Consider the following 19,472-nt stretch of genomic DNA (forward strand, 5'->3'; position numbering starts at 1 on the left):
GGGGGGGGGGGGGGGGGGGGGGGGGGGGGGGGGGGGGGGGGGGGGGGGGGGGGGGGGGGGGGGGGGGGGGGGGGGGGGGGGGGGGGGGGGGGGGGGGGGGGGGGGGGGGGGGGGGGGGGGGGGGGGGGGATTGTGAGATCCCACACCGGTTGGGGAGGAGAACGAAACATTTATAAGAGTGTGGACACCTCTCCCTAGCAGGACGCATTTTAAAAACCTTGAGGGGAAGCCCGAAAGGGAAAGCCCAAAGAAGACAAAATTTGCCAGTGATGGGCTTGAGCGGTTACATTTTCCTTTTGGAAATTTTTTTTCTACTTCATTTCATCTTAATAAGAGAACGAAAACAAGCTTTCTTCAGTTAATTTTTTTGCTCTACTTCTGTTGCTCCATTAAATTAAAATACTTATTTATATCTTTAAAATTGCAGTGGCCAAGTTGACTCTCAAATGCAAATTACTGGGTCAATATTGCAACCAAATATATCTGGAACTATTCAATTGAGTCGTGGAGAAGCATATCTACCACATGATAAGGGCAGTGGAGCTGCTTCATCTAATAAAGTCCTACCAGACCAGTTTTTCAGTCCAGAATCTACAGCGTTGAAAACTAGATTCCATCAACCTCGAGGTGATCTTCGTATTTTCATATTCGTGGCTTCTCATTACGGACGAATTTCACAAGCAATCATAGTTTCCTGCTCTGACACTATTGTATCAGAATTAGGGATACATATGAATGTAGATTTAGTGGACTGACTGACTTCAACGTAAAAAATTTCATGCAACTGTCTCCTCTGTCACTTTTGAAGCCCATTAGTTTATTTTAATATATTTTTATCTATCTTCAAGGATAAAACTATCTATCATGATCCATGCTTTGATATTGTCTTTACCTTTTAGTTCTTCATAAGAATATGGCTTTAAGCGTGCAAATTCATTGTGCTGATATTTCCATAACCCTCCACTAATTTTTGTTATAGTTGTTACCAGATGTTATTGCTTAGAGTTAAGTGGTACTCGACTATTTCTTGCATAGATTTTATGATTCCGCTGCTAAGGTTGTTTACTTTTCATCTACAATTTTATCTGGCGAACTTGCATTACTTTGAAGTTTGCTAAATAAAACATTTCTAGTTATTTTTTAAGGAGATAAAAAGCTTGGACCAATTTGAATCCACTTTGGACAGCAAAAGGAGATTGGACCAACCCGAGTCCTAATTGTGAAATCCCACATTGGTTGGGAAGGAGAGCGAAACATTCTTTATAAGGGTGTGGAAACCTTTCCCTAGTAGATGAGTTCTAAAAACCTTGAGGGAAAGCCCAAAGAGGACCGTTACAAATGGTATCAAAGCCAGACACGGGGTGATGTGCTAGCGAGGAGGCTGAACCCAGAAGAGGGTGGACATGAGGCAGTGTGCCATCTAGGACGCTAAACCCCAAAGGGGGATGGACTAGGGGGGTCCCACATCAATTGGAGAAGGAAATGAGTGTCAGCGAGACGCTGGGCCCCGAAGAGAGGTGAATTGTGAGATCCCACGTTAGTTGAGAAGGAGAATGACTTTATAAGGGTGTAGAAACCTCAGTTGGTTGAGAAGGAGAATGACTTTATAAGGGTGTAGAAACCTCTGTTGGTTGAGAAGGAGAATGACTTTATAAGGGTGTAGAAACCTCTGTTGGTTGAGAAGGAGAATGACTTTATAAGGGTGTAGAAACCTCTCCCTCCCGGCAGACATTTTAAAACTCGGGGTGTAGAAACCTCTCCCTCCCAGCAGACATTTTAAAAATCTTGAGGGAATCTCGAACCTCTCCCTCCCAGCAGACATTTTAAAAATCTTGAGGGAATCTCGAAAGGGAAAACTCAAGGAAGACAATATCTACTAGGTGGCCTTGTATTGATATTCTATATATAAAAAAAGGTTGTTAGCGTTAAAAGGAAATTCTGTTAGCATTGATCTTCAGTCCTTTGGTCAAGCTTTCAAGGCCAACATTAGTGAATGTAGCATGAAGTTCTATTTTAGTACAAATTCTTCTCCGTAGGAATTTCAAGTAGTCTGATCTGTTAATTTCATGACGTTGTATGATAATTTACAAAAGCCATGTATACAAATTTGTGAATATAATTAGTGGAAATATAAAAACTGTTCTTTGTTTTTTTCGCATCAGATAAATCAGCTGAGACCGAGAAGGCGTCCAGAAATGTATACATTAAACCTTGTGTCGATGTCTGCCTTAGTGATTTGAAGCTTGTTCTCGGACCAGAATTAAGAATTCTTTATCCTTTGATTCTCAACTTTGCTGTTAGCGGAGAGCTTGAGCTAAATGGGTGTGCTCATTCTAAACGTATTCAACCAAAAGGAATTTTAACTTTCGATAATGGTGACGTAAATCTTCTTGCAACCCAGGTTAGTCTTTGTTATCAAATCTTTCCTATACTGGTTGTTTCTAAACAAACGAAGCTGATATTAGCCTTAACTATGCAGGTAAGACTGAAACGGGAGCATCGAAATATAGCAGCATTCGAGCCTGAGAATGGGCTTGATCCAATGCTGGATTTGGCTTTAGTAGGCTCCGAGTGGCAGATTATAATACAAAGTCGCGCTAGCAAATGGCAAGATAACTTGGTGGTGATGTCAACCCGTTCTGCGGAACGAGGTGCTCTCTCGCCCACCGAGGTAATTGTTTGAATGATGAGCATTGCTTGCTAAATGTTCGAACAATATTAGGATGACTGGTGGAAATTCATAGTTTCGGATGCTAGCTTTGATTGCTTGTTTGATGATAATATGTAGTGATTGGACGTGATTGGCATGGTTGGAAATAATAGTTCCGACTAATTTTAGTTGTTCTTTCGTCGAGAGGGTGTAATGTGAGATCCCACATTGTTTGGAGAGGAGAACGAAGCATTCCTTATAAGGGTGTAGAAACTTCTCCCTAGCATACGCGTTTTAAAACCGTAAGACTGACGGCGATTCGTAATGGGCCAAAGCGGACAATATTTGTTAGTAGTGGGCTTTGGCTGTTACAAATGGTATTAGAGCTAAGTTCTAGGCGGTGTGCGAGTGAGGACGCTGGGCCTCCAAGGGGGGTAGATTGTGATATCTCATATCGGTTGGAGAGGGAACGAGCATTCCTTATAAGGGTGTGGAAACCTCTCCCTAACATACATGTTTTAAAACCATGACGAGCCAAAGTGGATAATATCTGTTAGCATTGAACTTAGGCTGTTACAAATGGTATTAGAGTCAGGTTCAGGCAGTGTGCAAGCGAGGACGCTGGACCCTCAATGGGGGGTGGATTGTGAGAGATCCCACATCAATAGGAGAGGAGAACGAATCATTCCTTATACAAGGGTGTAGAAACCTCTCCCTAACAAACACATTTTAAAACCATGAGACCGACAACGATACGTAACAATTAACAAATCAAGAATTGATTGTTAAATACACTTACCTCAGGCCACCCGGGCGTTCGAGAACCAGTTAGCGAAATCAATATTGAAGAGCGACGGGCAATTGGCATTGAACAAGCTCGCAGCTAGTACGCTTGAGAAACTAATGCCAAGAATAGAAGGAAAAGGTGAATTTGGTGAGGCTAGGTGGAGATTAGTGTATGCTCCTCAATTCCCAAGTGTACTCTCCTTCCCGACCACCACTGATCCTTTTAGCTCACTCTCATTCGGCACGGTTGTTGAAGTCCAGCTTGGAAAGCGCATTCAGGTGCTGTTTCCATGTTCGGTTGTGTTGCCATGTTTGGCCGTGTTGCCATATTTGGTCGTGTTTTGTTTTGTTTTGTTGTCATCATGTTGTCCATATGTCGTGTAGGCCTCGGTTGTCCGGCAAATGAGGGAGTCGGAGATGGGCATGCAGTGGACGTTGACGTACAAGCTAAGGAGTGGATTGCGATTGGTGTTTCAGTCAGCTCCAGCTCAACGAACGCTGGTGCTTGTGGAATATTAACATTAACTTTTAACTTATTAGTTGTTGTTAAATTAAAGGAGAAGTTGGTATATCACAAGGTCTGCTGCTCATGATTGACAAGTTGCACATTCAACTTTTATAAAATGGTATTTTGTTTTAACTTCAAACCTTCTAACCACACGTATATCATCCTTCCTTCTAAATCTCTATTTACTCCTTTGCTCACGTCATACACATGTCAAATTACTTATTTGTCCTTGCCTTTTAAATATTGTATTAAACAACAAATTAAATTAGATTAAATTTCAATTTTAATTTTTTTTTTTCTTTTTTACTATTCTATTTACTTTAAAAAATAACTTTAAAAAGTTTACATTTAGTATCTTCCAAAATTTTTTATTAGTTTTATTCTATAATAGTAATATATTCGCTAAAATAGTATTTAAAAGTTCCAATAATACCTTCGAACGTTTAAAAGGGTTTAAAAAAATACTCCTTAACTTTTAAACCAAATACCCTCGAGACCCTCGAGTTTTCAAAAGTAACATTAAGAAGTTTGGGATAATCTGTGAGAGGTGTCTAAAGATGGTTTTTGTCTATATATTTAGGATAACAAAAGGGTATTTTTTTAAACATAGTACTCGATGTAAGGGTATTTTTTGTTTAAAGTTTAAGGGCGTTTTTGAAATATAATATTGACGTTTTGATCGAAAATTAAGTGTAATGATATTTTTTAGACACCGAAACTTTTGAATTAATTTAGGCAAATAAATTCATTCATGAAAATGGATTTTCCAAATTTTTTTAATGTAAATTTGGGAAAAATAAATAAATAAATTTATTTTGGCAAAGATTAGCCATAATAAAGTATTAAGTCTAATTTTAAAATTTATTGAAATTATAATAATAATTAAATTTAACACTTACGGGTCAGTATCGGGTCAACCCGTTTTCAAACGGCGGCTAAGCTCCGTAACTGACGGTTACATTTTCGTATGCTTTTACAACAGTGTTAACGGCGACATTCCAACCACGTAGAGCATCTTATCACTGTGTCCAAACAGGCCCCTCAAATCAATCATCAAGAGGTTCAAGTGAGAAGTCTTATATAGTCTGCTTAGACCCAACACAACCATGAGGATCTTCTTCGATACTTCTCAATCTCAATTCCGTATTTATGAACCCCAGCTTTCCGATCATTGCCTCATTTCTCTCTTCAGTTTAATCGTGTAGCGATTAGGGTTTCGTAAGTTCTTTACTTATTGTTGAAATTCGGTCTTCGAGATCGAGATTTCGTCTCCGAAGGTGAGTTTCTTGTTTGGAAGTCCGATCGTCGTGATGAGCGTTGAATTCTCGAGTTTTTCTTTCGATACCACTGTTTTTTTCATGTAGTTTTTTATTGTGAAGTGAAATAGATGAAGTTTTGTGGCTTTTTAAACTGGTGGTGTTGCATGTATGTCGGTTATCCAACTGATTTGTGGTGGTTTGATAATCTTACTTGATGTTAGGTTTAGAGGTAATGGTTTGTGGTACTCTAATGTCTGTGGTGATCGAGATTTTCTTTCTTTGCTTTGTAAGCTTTGGATGTTTGAACTTTCTTCTTTAAACTTGATTTTGAAGTGGTTCGCTGTACAGGATTTGATTCTTCTGATGTTGGCTTGATCTTTGCTTGTCTTGGAGTTCTTATGAACTCTTCATTGGCGTAGTTTTCCGATAAAGTTAGATGGTCAACTTTTGGTGAAGAAACATTGATATGGTTAATATTGTTTTTCTGATCATGCGACCTATGCTTCGAATTGCTAGAAGTTCGAAATTGTGAGCGGATTATTTGATGCAGCTCTGTTTAATGTTCTTGATCTGAATATCCTATTCTCCTTTGAGTTTAATTTTAAATGCATGCAGAACTTGAAGGTCATGCGTGAATTGACTTTGAAAGTTCTATGAGATATATGTGTTCTTCATTCGTGATTTTTTCTGTTTGGGTTAAATTGTTCTGGTGGAACGACAGGGCAAGGTGCTAATCATTTCTGTATCTGGAGCAATGAAGCCGATTGGATCATCTTTGAATCCATATGCAACATCCTACATTCCACTCTCCAAGAGAGAGGCTAACAAAACTTTTATACCAGAAAACTCTTCCAGGGGAAACATTGGGACTATCATTCCGGGATATTCTGAACATCATATTTATAATCCTCAGTACGATGACATTTCCCCGTTTTTAAACATGCATCGTGGCGAAAAGGCACCTGGCTCTGTTGCTTCTGCTGTGAAGAATCACCCTTTTCATGGACCAAGTTCACGAAGGACTGAAATGGCGATGATGTTTGGTAGAGAAATGTTCATGGAACTAGAGTTGCTTCACGAAAGTTTCCCTGGATTATCTGATCAGTCCATTACTGAAGTCTATTTTGCAAATAAAGGTGACTTGGATGCTGCAATAGACATGCTGAACCAGCTCGAGGTTCTCTTTCGATACTCGTTCTTGTTATTGATTTCTATCTTAAACTGCTGTTCCACTTGTTATTGATTTATGCTTAGCATTTGCATTGCTTAACTGTTTTGTTGGTTTAATTTGATGCTTAGAACAAACATTCAGCTGATTTTGAATACGCCCCTCAAAGTCTCCCGGACTCTTTGGACATCGGCGATATCTCGGAATCTGGCTTTGCGGATGTTAGTCAACCATCTTTCAGAATGAAGAGTGCCAATGGCGGCCCTGGTACCTCATCCAGGTTCTAGGGAGTGTCTGTTGGTTTTGAGAAGTGTGTTTTTCCTTTGATTACTTGTGTGGGTTGATGCTCCATATAAGTGAAAACACTCTTCTTTGGGATATAAGGGACCATCTCTGGTTATAGGATTGTATAGTTCCTTATACTTACATGAACTCATATGCATCAGGGTCGTTGTCGTCGTCGTTTCGGCCAATCGAAAAGATCGAAATATAGCGAGCTTTTGTTGGTTGATTCAAGTCCACACATGATTTCTGAACTATTTTGATTCAGAATTAATATTATGTTGTATTGCTTCATTGCATTGTTCCTGGTTTGATCTGTTCTCTTTTAACTTTTTATATCATGAAAATGCACAAAACGAGTGCTTTTCCATGAAGAAAGGATTGAAATATTTTGATGCATTATTGATGGGTTATTTTACTCCAAAAAAATGCATCAACCATGCACGGTAACGTATATAATATAACCATGCACGGTAACGTATATTATATAACCATGCACGGTAACGTATATAATATAACCATGCACAGTAACGTATATAATATAACCATGCACGGTAACGTATATAATATAACGTCTGTTTAGAATTGTTTCAAAAAAGTACTTTTAAGAGAATAATAGTGTTTTTAAACCGTTAGAAAGTTATTTCAAATCGATCATAGATCGCGTTCATAAATGTTTTCTTAAACTCGACAAATGCAATTTTAAACCGTTAGAAAATCATTTCAAGTGGACCCCAGATTACGAGAATTTGAATTTCTAACCTCGAGAAAATGGTATATATCGAAATGAGTCACGTCTATAAATGTTTTCTTAAATTCGACAAATGCAATTTAAACCGTTAAAAAATCATTTCAAGTGGACCCCAGATTACGAGAATTTGAATTTCTAACCTCGAAAAAATGGTATATATCGTAATGAGTCACGTTCATAAATGTTTTCTTACACTCGACAAATGTAATTTTAAACCGTTAGAAAGTCATTTCAAGTGGGCCCCAGATTACGTTCATAATTTTGTTTTAAAGGGTGAGATTTTGCATTTCTAACCTCGAGAAAATGGTATATACCGTAATGAACTAACCTCGAAAAAATGATGTATATCGTAATGAGCTAGGGCACAGGTAATAGTTTTAAAAAAATGGATACTTCCAACAAAATAATAACTTCTTTTATTACAATTTGGAAAAATTAGTAACATGTTGTTCAGATAACTAAGTTCCTAAGAGAAAAAAATAATAATATTAAAAAGAAAAAAATAATAAGCAAAAGGAGAATTTAAAAATTCACCGCGAGTTTCGGGTAATATAAAATCTCAAACATTCTTCGCAAACACGGTATCGAAATGAATCTCCACCTACGTGCATGGCAATATCGAACACCAGGTATTTTGTTTCTCGATTTTGTACGATTTCTGAATCATCATATACTTTCTTCCTTTTTTTTTTAATCAAAATCAAAATCGAAATCGAAGTTTCTCAGTCCAATTTTATTGAAACGGAATCATCGATTCAGAAGTTTGACTTTCGTATTTTCAATCCGCAGCGAAGGATCTATCGAAATGTTTGCCCGAAGCTGTACATTTCGTTTGAAATTTTATGTTTGAGGGCAGAAAGAGGGACGAATTGAAGATTTTATAGAAGCTCAACGTTTGATCTGGGTCTTTTATTGAAGGAGACCTAGTACTACGGACTTTGAGCGATTGAATTGGATCTGATTTCTTCTATTGTTTCTGGATTCGATCGAGAATGGGAGTCGATTATTACAATATATTGAAGGTGAACAGGAATGCCAATGATGACGATCTCAAGAAGGCGTATAGAAGGTTAGCCATGAAATGGCACCCTGATAAAAACCCCAACAGCAAGAAAGAAGCTGAAACCAAGTTCAAGCAGATCTCCGAGGCGTATGAGGCAAGATTTTGTTTCCTTTGTTTATTAAATCCCTAAAGTTGTTTAATCTCTCTCTTATTCAGGTTATTACTCTTTAGGGACAAAGTTGTTCTAGCAATTGTTTCTGTTTTCTTATGATTGGGCTGTGAGAATGAAAATGAATTACGAACTCTATGTTCATTGAAAGAATCTCTTGTATTTCGCTTAGATGGCCAACAAGTATAATTGGAAATTTGGTTGTGAGAGCATGGATCAAATGGATTTGTATTAGGACCAATAGACCAATATCCAAACTGTTTGTGTGATCAGACAAGTTTTGTAATGATTTCTTAAGAATGTTGTTTGTTGGAGGAGGAAGAAAGAACCCAGCATGGATCAAATGGATTTGTATTAGGACTAATAGACCAATATCCAAACTGTTTGTATGATCATAGAGACCAATATCCAAACTGTTTATATGATCATAGAGACCAATATCTAAACTGTTTGTATGATCAGACAAGTTTTGTAATGATTTCTTAAGAATGTTGTTTGTTGGAGGAGGATGAAAGAACTCAGCATGAATCAAAGAACCCTCTGTTCTATCTTCATTCAGTCTCTCCAATGCTCCAAATCAGAACACTTTTGATATTTTGTGGTTGAAATTAGACTTTTGCAGATGAGCATTTGTTTCTGATTCATTTCTCTACCAATATCCAAACTGTTTGTATGATCATACAAGTTTTGTAAACAGGTGTTGAGTGACCCTCAGAAGAGGGCAATCTATGATCAATATGGTGAAGAAGGGTTAAAAGATATGCCACCACCAGGCAGTGGAACCTTCCCATTTGGAAACGGAGGCGGCGGTGGTGGAGGCGGAGGCGGGTCGAGCGGGTTTAATCCAAGGAATGCAGAGGATATCTTTGCAGAATTCTTTGGAAGCAGTCCTTTTGGGTTTGGTTCATCAGGACCAGGGAAGTCTATGAGGTACCAATCAGAGGGAGGAGTCTTTGGGGGATTTGGTGGAAGTGAAAACGTTTTCAGAACATATAGTGAAAATGTAACACCAAAGAAACCCCCACCAGTAGAGACCAAATTGCCCTGCACTCTTGAGGAGCTCTACTCTGGATCAACAAGAAAGATGAAAATCTCAAGAACAGTTGTTGATGCAAATGGGTATGCAATTTTCATCTCTTTTCACCTTAAGATGAACAATAGGATCCTTTTATGATGTTTTTATAATATGAACACTTTACAGACGCCAAGTCCCTGAGACAGAGATATTGACAATAGATGTGAAGCCCGGATGGAAGAAGGGAACAAAGATCACCTTTCCAGATAAAGGGAATGAACAACCAAACCAACTGCCTGCAGATTTGGTGTTTGTTATTGATGAGAAGCCCCATGACGTTTTCAAGAGAGATGGTAATGATATCATTATGAATCATAGGGTGACATTAGCAGAGGCATTGGGTGGAACCACTATATACGTCACAATGCTCGATGGTCGTAACTTGTCGATACCCGTAATTGACATTGTTAGTCCAGGTTACGAGCTTGTCCTTGCCAGAGAGGGAATGCCAATCGTAAGAGAACCGGGTAACCGGGGCGATTTGAGGATCAAATTCGATGTAAAATTTCCTACGAGATTAACCCTCGAGCAACGAGCAGGACTCAAACGCGCTTTGGGAGGTTGATGAAGAAGAAAAAGAAGGTATTATTGGTGATATTTAATCTGCTAAAGGTGAAAACTATAGTAATGGATTGTAAAACTATAGGGTCTAGAAAATCATATGCCCTCATAAATCTAGGTGTGGGCTCTTGTAACTTAACCATAAATGTCCATTCATTTGTAAGCTATATAACCTTATATTTTGTATCTATCCTCAAATAATACTCCAAAGAAATATGCTTATAATGCTTTGATTTTCTTCCTTTTTACTTCAATTGCCTAAAAAAAGCTTTACCGAGTTCAATCAGGAAGAGGAAAATCGCTTTTTACCTCTAAAAAGCGAAAAGGAACACCCTTGGGATCGGTCCTAAGCTTTAGAATCCATGTGAGATTTTGAAAAATACAACCAACAGAAACAACAAGACAAGCTAAAAGGGCAAATTAAAAGTAGAAGAGAGAGGGAACAAATAAACAAATAATTTGCCTTTAAACGAAGGAAAAATTCAAAACCCTCTATTATTTGAAGGGTTGGAAGGCGCTGATCGCCCAAATGCTCCATAAAACTGACCACTACCACTATGACTACCACCTAAATTGCTAAAAGAATGTATATTGATGGGGTTGCTGTTGTGGCCTTGCTGAGGAACCCACCATGTCCCTTGTTGATTTGCATTTAAGGGGAGGCGGCCCCCCACGGTCTGCTGGTTAGCACCCAACTGGGACAACTGCCCCAGATGATGCTGCTGCTGTTGTTGGTTCACCACATAGTGAGGCCTCAGCGATGGCTGCCCAAGCCTGCGCACAGGCTGCTGCAAGTGCAAGGGAGGAGGCATTCGATGCCTTGACGCTGCTGCTGCTTGTGGTTGCCATTCCGGGATGTCGTCGTCATCATCATCGTCATCATTCCACGACTGGATGGGTACTGAACTGAAGCCCCTTTCTTGCCAGTTTCCGCTAGTGGCATTTTCACTTTGCCCATATTTTTGCACAATCTCTCGCATTTTCTCTACAGGCCGAGACCAAGTTCGGGAAATTGGCTGAAATGAGGGCAGCCTAGACAGTCCTTGGGGAGGAGGGTTTGCAGTTGCAGAACCAGAGAAGTTAAATTCAGGAAGATCGTCGTCATCCCGAGTAGTTGACGGGCCAAAGCCAGGCGGGACATCATCGTCGCCATCAGCATCATCCTCCTCAGTCAGAGGATAATCGCTGGCGATGGGAAAATAGCCTCGAGGCATAGGGGAAACATCATTAGCTTTCAAGTTTGGTGTCTCCTGCAGTCTTCTAGAGCTAAAATGTTGCTTTTTTGAACTGCGTTTGTGGAGTGACGTTGAGTTTGGTGACATTAAAGTTAATTGAGGTTTTCTCCATACAACGACGCCTATTAGGCCATTTTCAATTGAATTAAGTAACTCATTATTTTCCTTTAGAAGGATCCTGCCAACCATTTCAAGAATCCGTCCGTGTGGAGAGCAAAAATAAAATTCCACCCCAGAACCAGGCTCCGCTATACCAACTCGCTCATCGGCGACATACGACTCCGCCACCTACAAGATTTGAGAATTCCGAGTATAAACACAACAGCAGAATGGCTGAAACCTACTTGGAAAAACCTCAAGAGAGACTACTACTAATACATTACCTCTTGAAGATTTGCTCGGTCGCTTTCCGGGCAACCTTTCTTTAAATCCAAATGAAGAACCTGCAAGAATATGGAAATTAATATCTTCAACAAAACCCAGAAACAAGACCAATGGTAATACGTAATCATAAGAACAATGGTAATTCTTTTGGTTCAAAAAGTAGAACTCAAAATTGAATGACAATTGGAAAACAGAACGCCGTCTGCTATGCCAAGTAACTTTCCATATGTGCAAAGATTGTTGAGTTTATATATACGATTAGTCCAAAGATTGTTGGGTTTATTTATACGATTACACTTTTCTGATATGCCAAGCAACTTTCCATATGTGCTCTGAACGGAATAATGATCGACAACTTTGAACGTATGATATATCCAAAAGGAAGAATGCTAGCGCACGAAAATGAGAACGAATGGATTTGTATTTTCTTGGCAACTTTCATCTTTTAATTTGTTCTTTTTTGTCCCGTGGAGTGAATTTTAGGGGGGGAAACTGGTCAGAGGCATGTGTACAGGAAAAATAAACTAAAGATTACCATAACGGCTCGACTACGAGATAATGGAAGCTCTTGAAGGAACTTCTCAAATGCATCCAATCTAACTCTTCCTTTGATCTCAAGAGTGCTAGGCCAGTCTTTCGCTGACGTTTTTTCACCACTGCAACAAAGCAAGGCAACTATTAAAAAAAACACATCAAGAACATTAAAACCAACCAGGAACTCCACAAAGGCAGCCAGATAAAATTTAGATTACAATGTAAAAACAAATCCTTTCTCGATCACGTTAACCGAAGGGAGAAATAATACAGACCTCAATCATCGAAACCAAGAAACACACCAGATCCTCGAAGTCACAGAAAACTCATGATGAATGCAATAAAACTATGTCTAACATTCAACACAAAGACATATCTAAAACTAAACTTGGCAATTTTTTTCACTAAATCAATAGTTGTCCCTTAAAACTTTAAAGAAGTAAAATCATGAAAGCGAAATATCCAACAAAAAATATATAATTATTGTGAATGCAATTACAAAAGAAGTAAAATCCACGATTAATCAGAGAAAATGCACACCTTATGTAGGTACCCACGACCGGAGTCATTGTCGAAATATTATACTGGAGGATGCCATCCCATAAATATTCTACACTAAATGTGCTGGCCAAAGACTCTGTCCCAGATTTTGCATTACTATCACCAGATATTGTACCATCATTCCTGTCAGATGTTCTTAACCCAGCTTGATTTTCATTCAAGTCCTCATCAGTTTTACAATCACTAGATGTCAAATCCATGTGGATAATAGAAGACGAGCCAATGTCTGCTTTTGTATAAGACTCAATATTTTCATTTTTGTCTATACTAACATCAGTTGCGCCTTCCATAGAATGAGCTGCAGCCTTCAACTGAGAGCCAGGCTCTGGCTCACCCTTCTCCAAAATAGGAGACAATTTACCAGTACCTTCAGATAAAATATTGAAAGGTGGCTCTGTATCAAAGGATTCCATAAACTCATCTATGGAGGAGATCGGAGGCAGTGACAATAATTCAGACCCTTCAGTCGATGCAATTGTAAAGGTGTACTCATCCTTGTCAGATGCACCACTTTTCTGGCCAGAAATATTCCACTCGTCCATAATTGTATCAGGTTCATCAGGTGATCCACCAACAGTCTCATTCTTATTACGTTGACTATGAGAAAACGTAGAAACCCCAGATGAAACATCGATAGAGGCATTATCGTATTCTTCAACTTCTACTTGAAACTCACCTTTATGCGTCTTCCTTACCAAACGTCTGATATCAACTTCTGAGTTGGGTAAAACTACCATTTGTGCAAGTTCTTCAGCCTTGGCCATTCTCCACTCAGAAAGCTCCTTAGATGCAAGTTCCTCGGCAGTCATGGAACATAATCTTTCTGGGGTAATTTCCCCACTCATAACCCTTTCTCTCAGCTCGGGATTATTTCTGTCTTTCAGGTTGAACAAAAGGGATCTTCCTTTCTCCTTGTACTTTTTATTAACACCACTAAATAATTTAAATAATTCTTCTTCCATTTTAAATGCCAAAGACTCAGGACTCTGTACTGGTTTTGATCCTTGGTTTTGATTTGCTATACCAACATCAATCTTCTGAAGTTCATCAGTTCTGATTTCCTTTTTATCAGCTAGCCCTACATCAGCTTCCAGTACCCAAGAGAGAGAATTTTCTTGCAAAAGATCATCTTTAATAAAAAAGTTATCCCCAAAAGAAATATCTTCATAAGACAAAATATTATTTGGTTGAAAGACTCGTCCACCATATCCTAATGTCTCTAAATCGCTATCATTTACACACAGCAAATTCTTATCTAACATCCTTCCTACATTATCTTCAAGACCAACAGAATCTAACTTCTCGGAAAAGATGTTCTTCGAGTCATCAGATACATGAACAATAATAGCTGGATCAGACGCTAAAGCATTTTCCTGCATTTGAGTTGCAGACTTCTCAGCCTCAGTTAAAGGATTTTTTTCATCATTAGAAGATTTGTTTTGCTGCTGCGATACCAAGGCTAATGCAGCAGCCAAGGATTCCCTCATCTTTGATCTCACAGACCCAGTCGGCTCATTTTGCATTTTGGAAGTTGGAGTCAGTGGAGCACTCTGGCATTTGGGAGCAGTGGAACGTTGATGTACAACTTTAGTTGGATGTGATTCTATTTGCTGTACCTTTCTCTTAGTTCCTGCAGGGAAATGCATCGATGTGGGAGCTGGGACATTCTTTGGTATTTGTAAAGGAGGTCTTTTGGCTAATCCAGATACTTGTTGCAACCATGATCGAGGTTCCATCTGTGCAACTCGCTTATTATGCAATGAAGCCTGCTGTGAGAGAGAGTTAAAAGGCTCACTCGATGCCTTGCGCTTCACAGGAAGTGACAGCAATCCTTCTGCAGTTCTCAGCATGTTTCCAGTCCCTCCAAATAGATTGTCCAAATTGATTGTCAGGTATTTTTTTTTATAAAAGAAACCACTTTCGAGGTATAAAAAGGAAGGAAAAGGTTGAAAAATACAAGTTCTCAAATGAGAATGAAAAAGACTACAAGAAGAAAAAAGCCCAAGTAAAAATACAAGATAAAAAGATGAAAAATAACTAGCAAAGCAAACAAAAGTACAGCCAAAAATCGGCCATAAAGAGCTCCCACCCCGGTTTAAAAGGCAGAAACTTCTTAGGAAGGAAGTACAACAAAGACCTAAGCGCTTGAGGCTCAAAAAAGCAACTCGAGAAAATGAAGCTAAGAAAAAATATTTCAGAAGATACACTTCTTACCTTGAAAGAGTCATTAAACTAATGCAAGCCTGAAACCTTCCAAAACCCTCTAAAATGCCAAGCAATAACCTTCAATGAGGATCTCTTAAGAAACTATTCACAGAAAATAAAAATTTCTGACACTACACTCTTGGATCATCTCTAAGAAGAAAGCCGAGAACAAAATTTCATCAAACTTGATCTCAACCATCATCAATCGTTATACAACCAAACCTGCTTATTCTAAAAAGAATATTGGACAGAAAAAGAAACTTAAGAGCCGACTGTTTCGAAACTTTCCAAGACCTCTAAAAGACATAAAAGAATCTTCAATGAGGGTTTAAACGAAAAGAACAACTGAACTTTTATCTGAGATGAATAAGGCAGAATTTCACACATCCAAAGACTGCAAATCTAACAAGAAATCAAATCTTTTTAGGAATCAAGAGGGTAGACTCCACTCAAAAATCTTCTTTAAAGAAAGTACATCATATTCGTCCAAAAAAGGAGAGTCAATGACTGTTCAAGATTATCGGGGAAATTTCCAATTTCTCAAAACATTGGTTAATGATTCAGCCTCAGAGTCAATAAATGGCAAGGAAGATGTTGGAACATCTGAAAATTCAGGAGAAAGCAGTACAATTTTTTTGAGATTTAAGTCTGAACCTAAAATGGAAAATGACAATGACAATGACAAATTAACAAAATTATGAGAGGCCTTGCAATGTTTGCTTCGAAGACTCCTTTTCTAGAAGGGAAGCTGATTGGATTGGGGGAACCACAATGTGTAGGCAAGCATTTTCAATAAAATCTAGATTAGCCAACTTACTTTTTCAAGACCTATCTTGCATTTAATGAAACCAGAGGATATAACAGAGGCATTGAAAATTGAATAAACTTAATAGAAATGAAAGATTCTGAAGCCATGACAACGATTCGTCATGAGTTTTTTCTGGTATAAAATTCTGAATATGTGGCAATAAAAGAGTATTTAATCTTTGATCGTTGGGCATTCACTTCATTATTTAGTTTAAATCACTTCCATCAGAAGTTGGTCTAATAAAACCACGAGAAATAACACCTTATGAAGATAGTAGTTGATTATGATCATGCAAGAAACCGACATTTCATGCTAAGACAGTCAAATGCAACAAATCACCAAAACTGTGGGAAAACTTTCAAACATTACCAACTTCAACTTTTGTTTGGATTAATCCACAAATATATTCTACTTTTATTACCGCGACTAACTATCAAAGAGATTAATTGTCTGGGAGGAAATGTTTAACAGACCACAAAAGTTCTGCCCTATTGCTTCAAAGAAAGAAAGCTTCCAATATGGGAAAGGTAAATTCTTTTGAAGGAATCCATCCTTCGTAGCTCTTTATGTTACTCCAAATAGGAGTGTTTCTTGTTGGACCAATACTCAATTTTCAACCAAACAAACCTCAACTTATCAACTAAACTTGTTCTCAAAAAAACAGCCTTTTTCATCCATGAATGGATTTAATAAACTTTTGGACACAAAATAACCTTCTAAAGTGACTATCACCTCTTTCCAAGAGGGCACAAATTCTTCGTGTGTCATTGTAGCTTTCTTAGGCGGATGAGAACATTCGGACAATAAAAGCTACCAGAAATTGAACTAATGAAGGGTCATTGGAAGAAACACAACCAGTGTAGATAATGATAATTCCACTTTGCTTGTCATAGAGTCCAATTGACTACTTAGCATTCCTTGCATTGAATATTTCTCAGAAATGAGATTGTTGACCAGACTACGGCAGTAACATTACACACAATAAATTTTTCGCTAGTTATGTGAGCATCAAATAGTGTCCACATGTTGTGCTTTATCATTCTTAAGAAGTAACTTTAGCATCTGCATTTAGAGCAAAGTACATCTTCAGAATCAAGAAACTATATCGCAGTTTACTGCATACTGTTATCCAACCCCAACAATTCAAGTCCATTTACACTTTATATGGTTACACACATATTGTTTAGTGCAGGGGGTATGAACATTAGAGTAGCATAAAAATGACAAACCAGGGAGTAAGCGAGTACAATTTACCAAACTCCATGCTCCAAAACGCATTTGGGGCACATCCTCGAGGTGAGACTGACAGTATTGCCTCCAGGAATGAGAGTATGGCATACACTCGAGACAACCTCAAAGCCTACTGTTGTCTAATAAATAAGCATAAACGGAAGAAATCATATAAAAGTAAAAGAAATCATATGGAATTTCCAACTTCGAAAAGAAGATCCGTCCTCCATCCATTAAAACCCCCATTAGCCTAAGTTTACATTTTGTCGATTAGGTATCATAATTTTTTAATGTCATAGCTGTACATTGTGAAGTGTAAAGATTAGGCATGCAATCCTTTTTTTACTTTCAAAAACCTATGTAAATACGTGTTCCCACACCACCGAGTAAATACGTGTCTGGATTTCTAGGAAAAGTAACACACCTTCCAGAATCAAAATGAATAGATCAATTCAACCTCACATCGCATGTGCTTCGCACAAAAAAGTACCTTTCACTATCAATATCTCATCAATTTTGCTTTTCGCAAAAGACCTTGAAGAAAAATGAGGCAACGAAAAAGGAAAAATTACACTCGAGCATAGAAAGTAGCAATAAGGCGCAAAACCAGCAAACATCAAGAATTTCACAACCATCACAGTTGAATTAAACAATTGAAAACGACCCATAATACACCAATAATCATTTGTAAAGATTAATTCAACCTCCCATTAAGACCACGCATAACCTTCGAACCAAAAGAAAAATATCCTCGACAACCCAATCTCATCACCAATCCTCAAAGTTCGATTTCAAAGCAAAATACCTCAAAGTAAAATCAGCCAAAGAAAAAAGAACTAATTCACTCCAAGTAATTAAAAATAAATAAATAAATAAAAAAACGGACAGGTACACCATACGAAATCAGAAAACATCAAGAATTCCATATCATCACAACCAATTCAAAATAATCCATCAAAAGCCACCCGCCAAAAGCATATCAACAACCATTCGAAAACCTAAAACCCTAACCGAACACCTCCCCATCATCCAAATCCACAAAAAAAAAAAAAAAAAAAAAGTCCAAAAATGCAAGANCAAAGTTCGATTTCAAAGCAAAATACCTCAAAGTAAAATCAGCCAAAGAAAAAAGAACTAATTCACTCCAAGTAATTAAAAATAAATAAATAAATAAAAAAACGGACAGGTACACCATACGAAATCAGAAAACATCAAGAATTCCATATCATCACAACCAATTCAAAATAATCCATCAAAAGCCACCCGCCAAAAGCATATCAACAACCATTCGAAAACCTAAAACCCTAACCGAACACCTCCCCATCATCCAAATCAAAAAAAAAAAAAAAAAAAAAACTGTCCAAAAATGCAAGAAATGAACATACATAAATCATCCGATACAGCACGATCCGTAGAAGGCGAGCGCAGTGCCAGCGAGAGAAAGTAACCACCAGATCAAAAATTGCAGAGAGAAGAGAGGTCGATGGCGATAGAAGCTAAGCAGAGTTGAAAAGATAATGGAAATGGAATCGGGAGGAGAGAGAGAGAAAGTGGCCAAGAAAGGCTCGAAGATTTAGAGCGAAAAGGGTCGCGCTTCGAAATGCAATCCGCGAGAGTGAGTGAAAAAATCAATTTATATTAGCGGTACGTCACCTTCTCCGCCACGTGGCAGTCATATGGAAAGCAGTTATCTTGATTGAGATTCACACGTGCCTAAGACTACGTGTCATGCTTGATTTTTTTTTTTGGGCCCCACTGGCCACTAGGTTAATGTGATTATGCAAAACTCATCTTAAATTTTAATTTTAATTTTTTTTTCTTTTTTTGAAAAATTAATTCCCCTTTTCCATTTTTTTTCATTTTTATTTTGTGTAGATTGGATTAAAGAAAAAAATATATTTTTTTTTAATTTCTATTCTCGACTTAGATTTAGTGGATTGTTTTTTTTAATTATTTAAAAAAATTACTTATCAATGACAATGTTCAGGATAAAATTGATATATTATTTTTTAACAGTACTCTTTTACTAATACTTTTGGTTATGTTTATACTAATTAAAATTATTTTGAAATTTTTTACACACCTAAAAATAAAGAAAACAAATACTTTTTACCTATAAGTTCACTTCAATTTTCATTACATTTTTATTCGTAATATTCGTGTTTAATTTCAATTTAATTTCCATGTTTCAAAATAATAAACATATTTTTTACTTATTCATAAGTATTTCATGTTTAATTTATAACATTTTAAAGTTATACTTTACTTTTTATTTTATATTTGGTATTGAAGTAGAAAACGTT

General features: G+C 37.7%; 4 protein-coding genes across 9 annotated transcripts in view; 3 read left to right on the top strand and 1 right to left on the bottom strand.

Moving 5' to 3' along the window:
• The window catches only part of LOC111446378, a 25,829-nt gene extending 21,750 nt beyond the window's left edge, over nucleotides 1-4,079 (top strand). For all 3 annotated transcript variants that reach the window (XM_023085176.1, XM_023085177.1, XM_023085178.1), the window contains exons 20-24: nucleotides 428-627; nucleotides 2,163-2,401; nucleotides 2,480-2,671; nucleotides 3,455-3,715; nucleotides 3,821-4,079. In XM_023085176.1, coding sequence (XP_022940944.1) covers nucleotides 428-627; nucleotides 2,163-2,401; nucleotides 2,480-2,671; nucleotides 3,455-3,715; nucleotides 3,821-3,955 — 1,027 coding nt within the window. In that variant the 3' untranslated portion in view covers nucleotides 3,956-4,079. The remainder of the gene's footprint in view (nucleotides 1-427; nucleotides 628-2,162; nucleotides 2,402-2,479; nucleotides 2,672-3,454; nucleotides 3,716-3,820) is intronic.
• A 917-nt stretch (nucleotides 4,080-4,996) lies between these two features.
• On the top strand, nucleotides 4,997-6,959 carry LOC111446634 (polyadenylate-binding protein-interacting protein 6-like). Its single transcript, XM_023085524.1, has 3 exons — nucleotides 4,997-5,221; nucleotides 5,925-6,380; nucleotides 6,503-6,959. Exons 2-3 carry the CDS (start codon nucleotides 5,958-5,960, stop codon nucleotides 6,656-6,658), a joined length of 579 nt encoding a protein of 192 aa, XP_022941292.1. The 5' UTR covers nucleotides 4,997-5,221; nucleotides 5,925-5,957; the 3' UTR covers nucleotides 6,659-6,959.
• Nucleotides 6,960-7,999: 1,040 nt separating this feature from the next.
• LOC111446207 (dnaJ homolog subfamily B member 4-like) lies at nucleotides 8,000-10,430 on the top strand. Of its 3 annotated transcripts, XM_023084928.1 has the most exons (5): nucleotides 8,000-8,033; nucleotides 8,194-8,561; nucleotides 9,274-9,695; nucleotides 9,778-10,118; nucleotides 10,191-10,430. In XM_023084928.1, exons 2-5 carry the CDS (start codon nucleotides 8,397-8,399, stop codon nucleotides 10,214-10,216), a joined length of 954 nt encoding a protein of 317 aa, XP_022940696.1. In that variant the 5' UTR covers nucleotides 8,000-8,033; nucleotides 8,194-8,396; the 3' UTR covers nucleotides 10,217-10,430. The 3 variants fall into 3 exon arrangements, with proteins under 3 accessions (XP_022940696.1, XP_022940693.1, XP_022940695.1); XM_023084925.1 differs by having other exon boundaries at nucleotides 9,778-10,430; XM_023084927.1 differs by lacking the exon at nucleotides 8,000-8,033 and having other exon boundaries at nucleotides 8,095-8,561; nucleotides 9,778-10,430.
• A 103-nt stretch (nucleotides 10,431-10,533) lies between these two features.
• LOC111446206 lies at nucleotides 10,534-18,780 on the bottom strand. 2 transcript variants are annotated; one of them, XM_023084924.1, is made up of 6 exons: nucleotides 18,555-18,780; nucleotides 14,221-14,787; nucleotides 12,906-14,181; nucleotides 12,367-12,487; nucleotides 11,831-11,890; nucleotides 10,534-11,735 (listed from the first exon to the last, which is right to left on the bottom strand). In XM_023084924.1, the coding sequence occupies exons 2-6, from the start codon at nucleotides 14,774-14,776 to the stop codon at nucleotides 10,695-10,697; spliced, it is 3,054 nt and encodes a 1,017-aa protein (XP_022940692.1). In that variant the 5' UTR covers nucleotides 14,777-14,787; nucleotides 18,555-18,780; the 3' UTR covers nucleotides 10,534-10,694. The 2 variants fall into 2 exon arrangements, with proteins under 2 accessions (XP_022940692.1, XP_022940691.1); XM_023084923.1 differs by having other exon boundaries at nucleotides 12,906-14,787.
• Between the last annotated feature and the right edge of the window lie 692 nt (nucleotides 18,781-19,472).

The sequence above is a fragment of the Cucurbita moschata genome, unplaced genomic scaffold, assembly GCF_002738365.1.
Source record: "Cucurbita moschata cultivar Rifu unplaced genomic scaffold, Cmos_1.0 Cmo_Scf00008, whole genome shotgun sequence".
In the NCBI taxonomy this organism is placed as follows: Eukaryota; Viridiplantae; Streptophyta; class Magnoliopsida; order Cucurbitales; family Cucurbitaceae; genus Cucurbita; species Cucurbita moschata.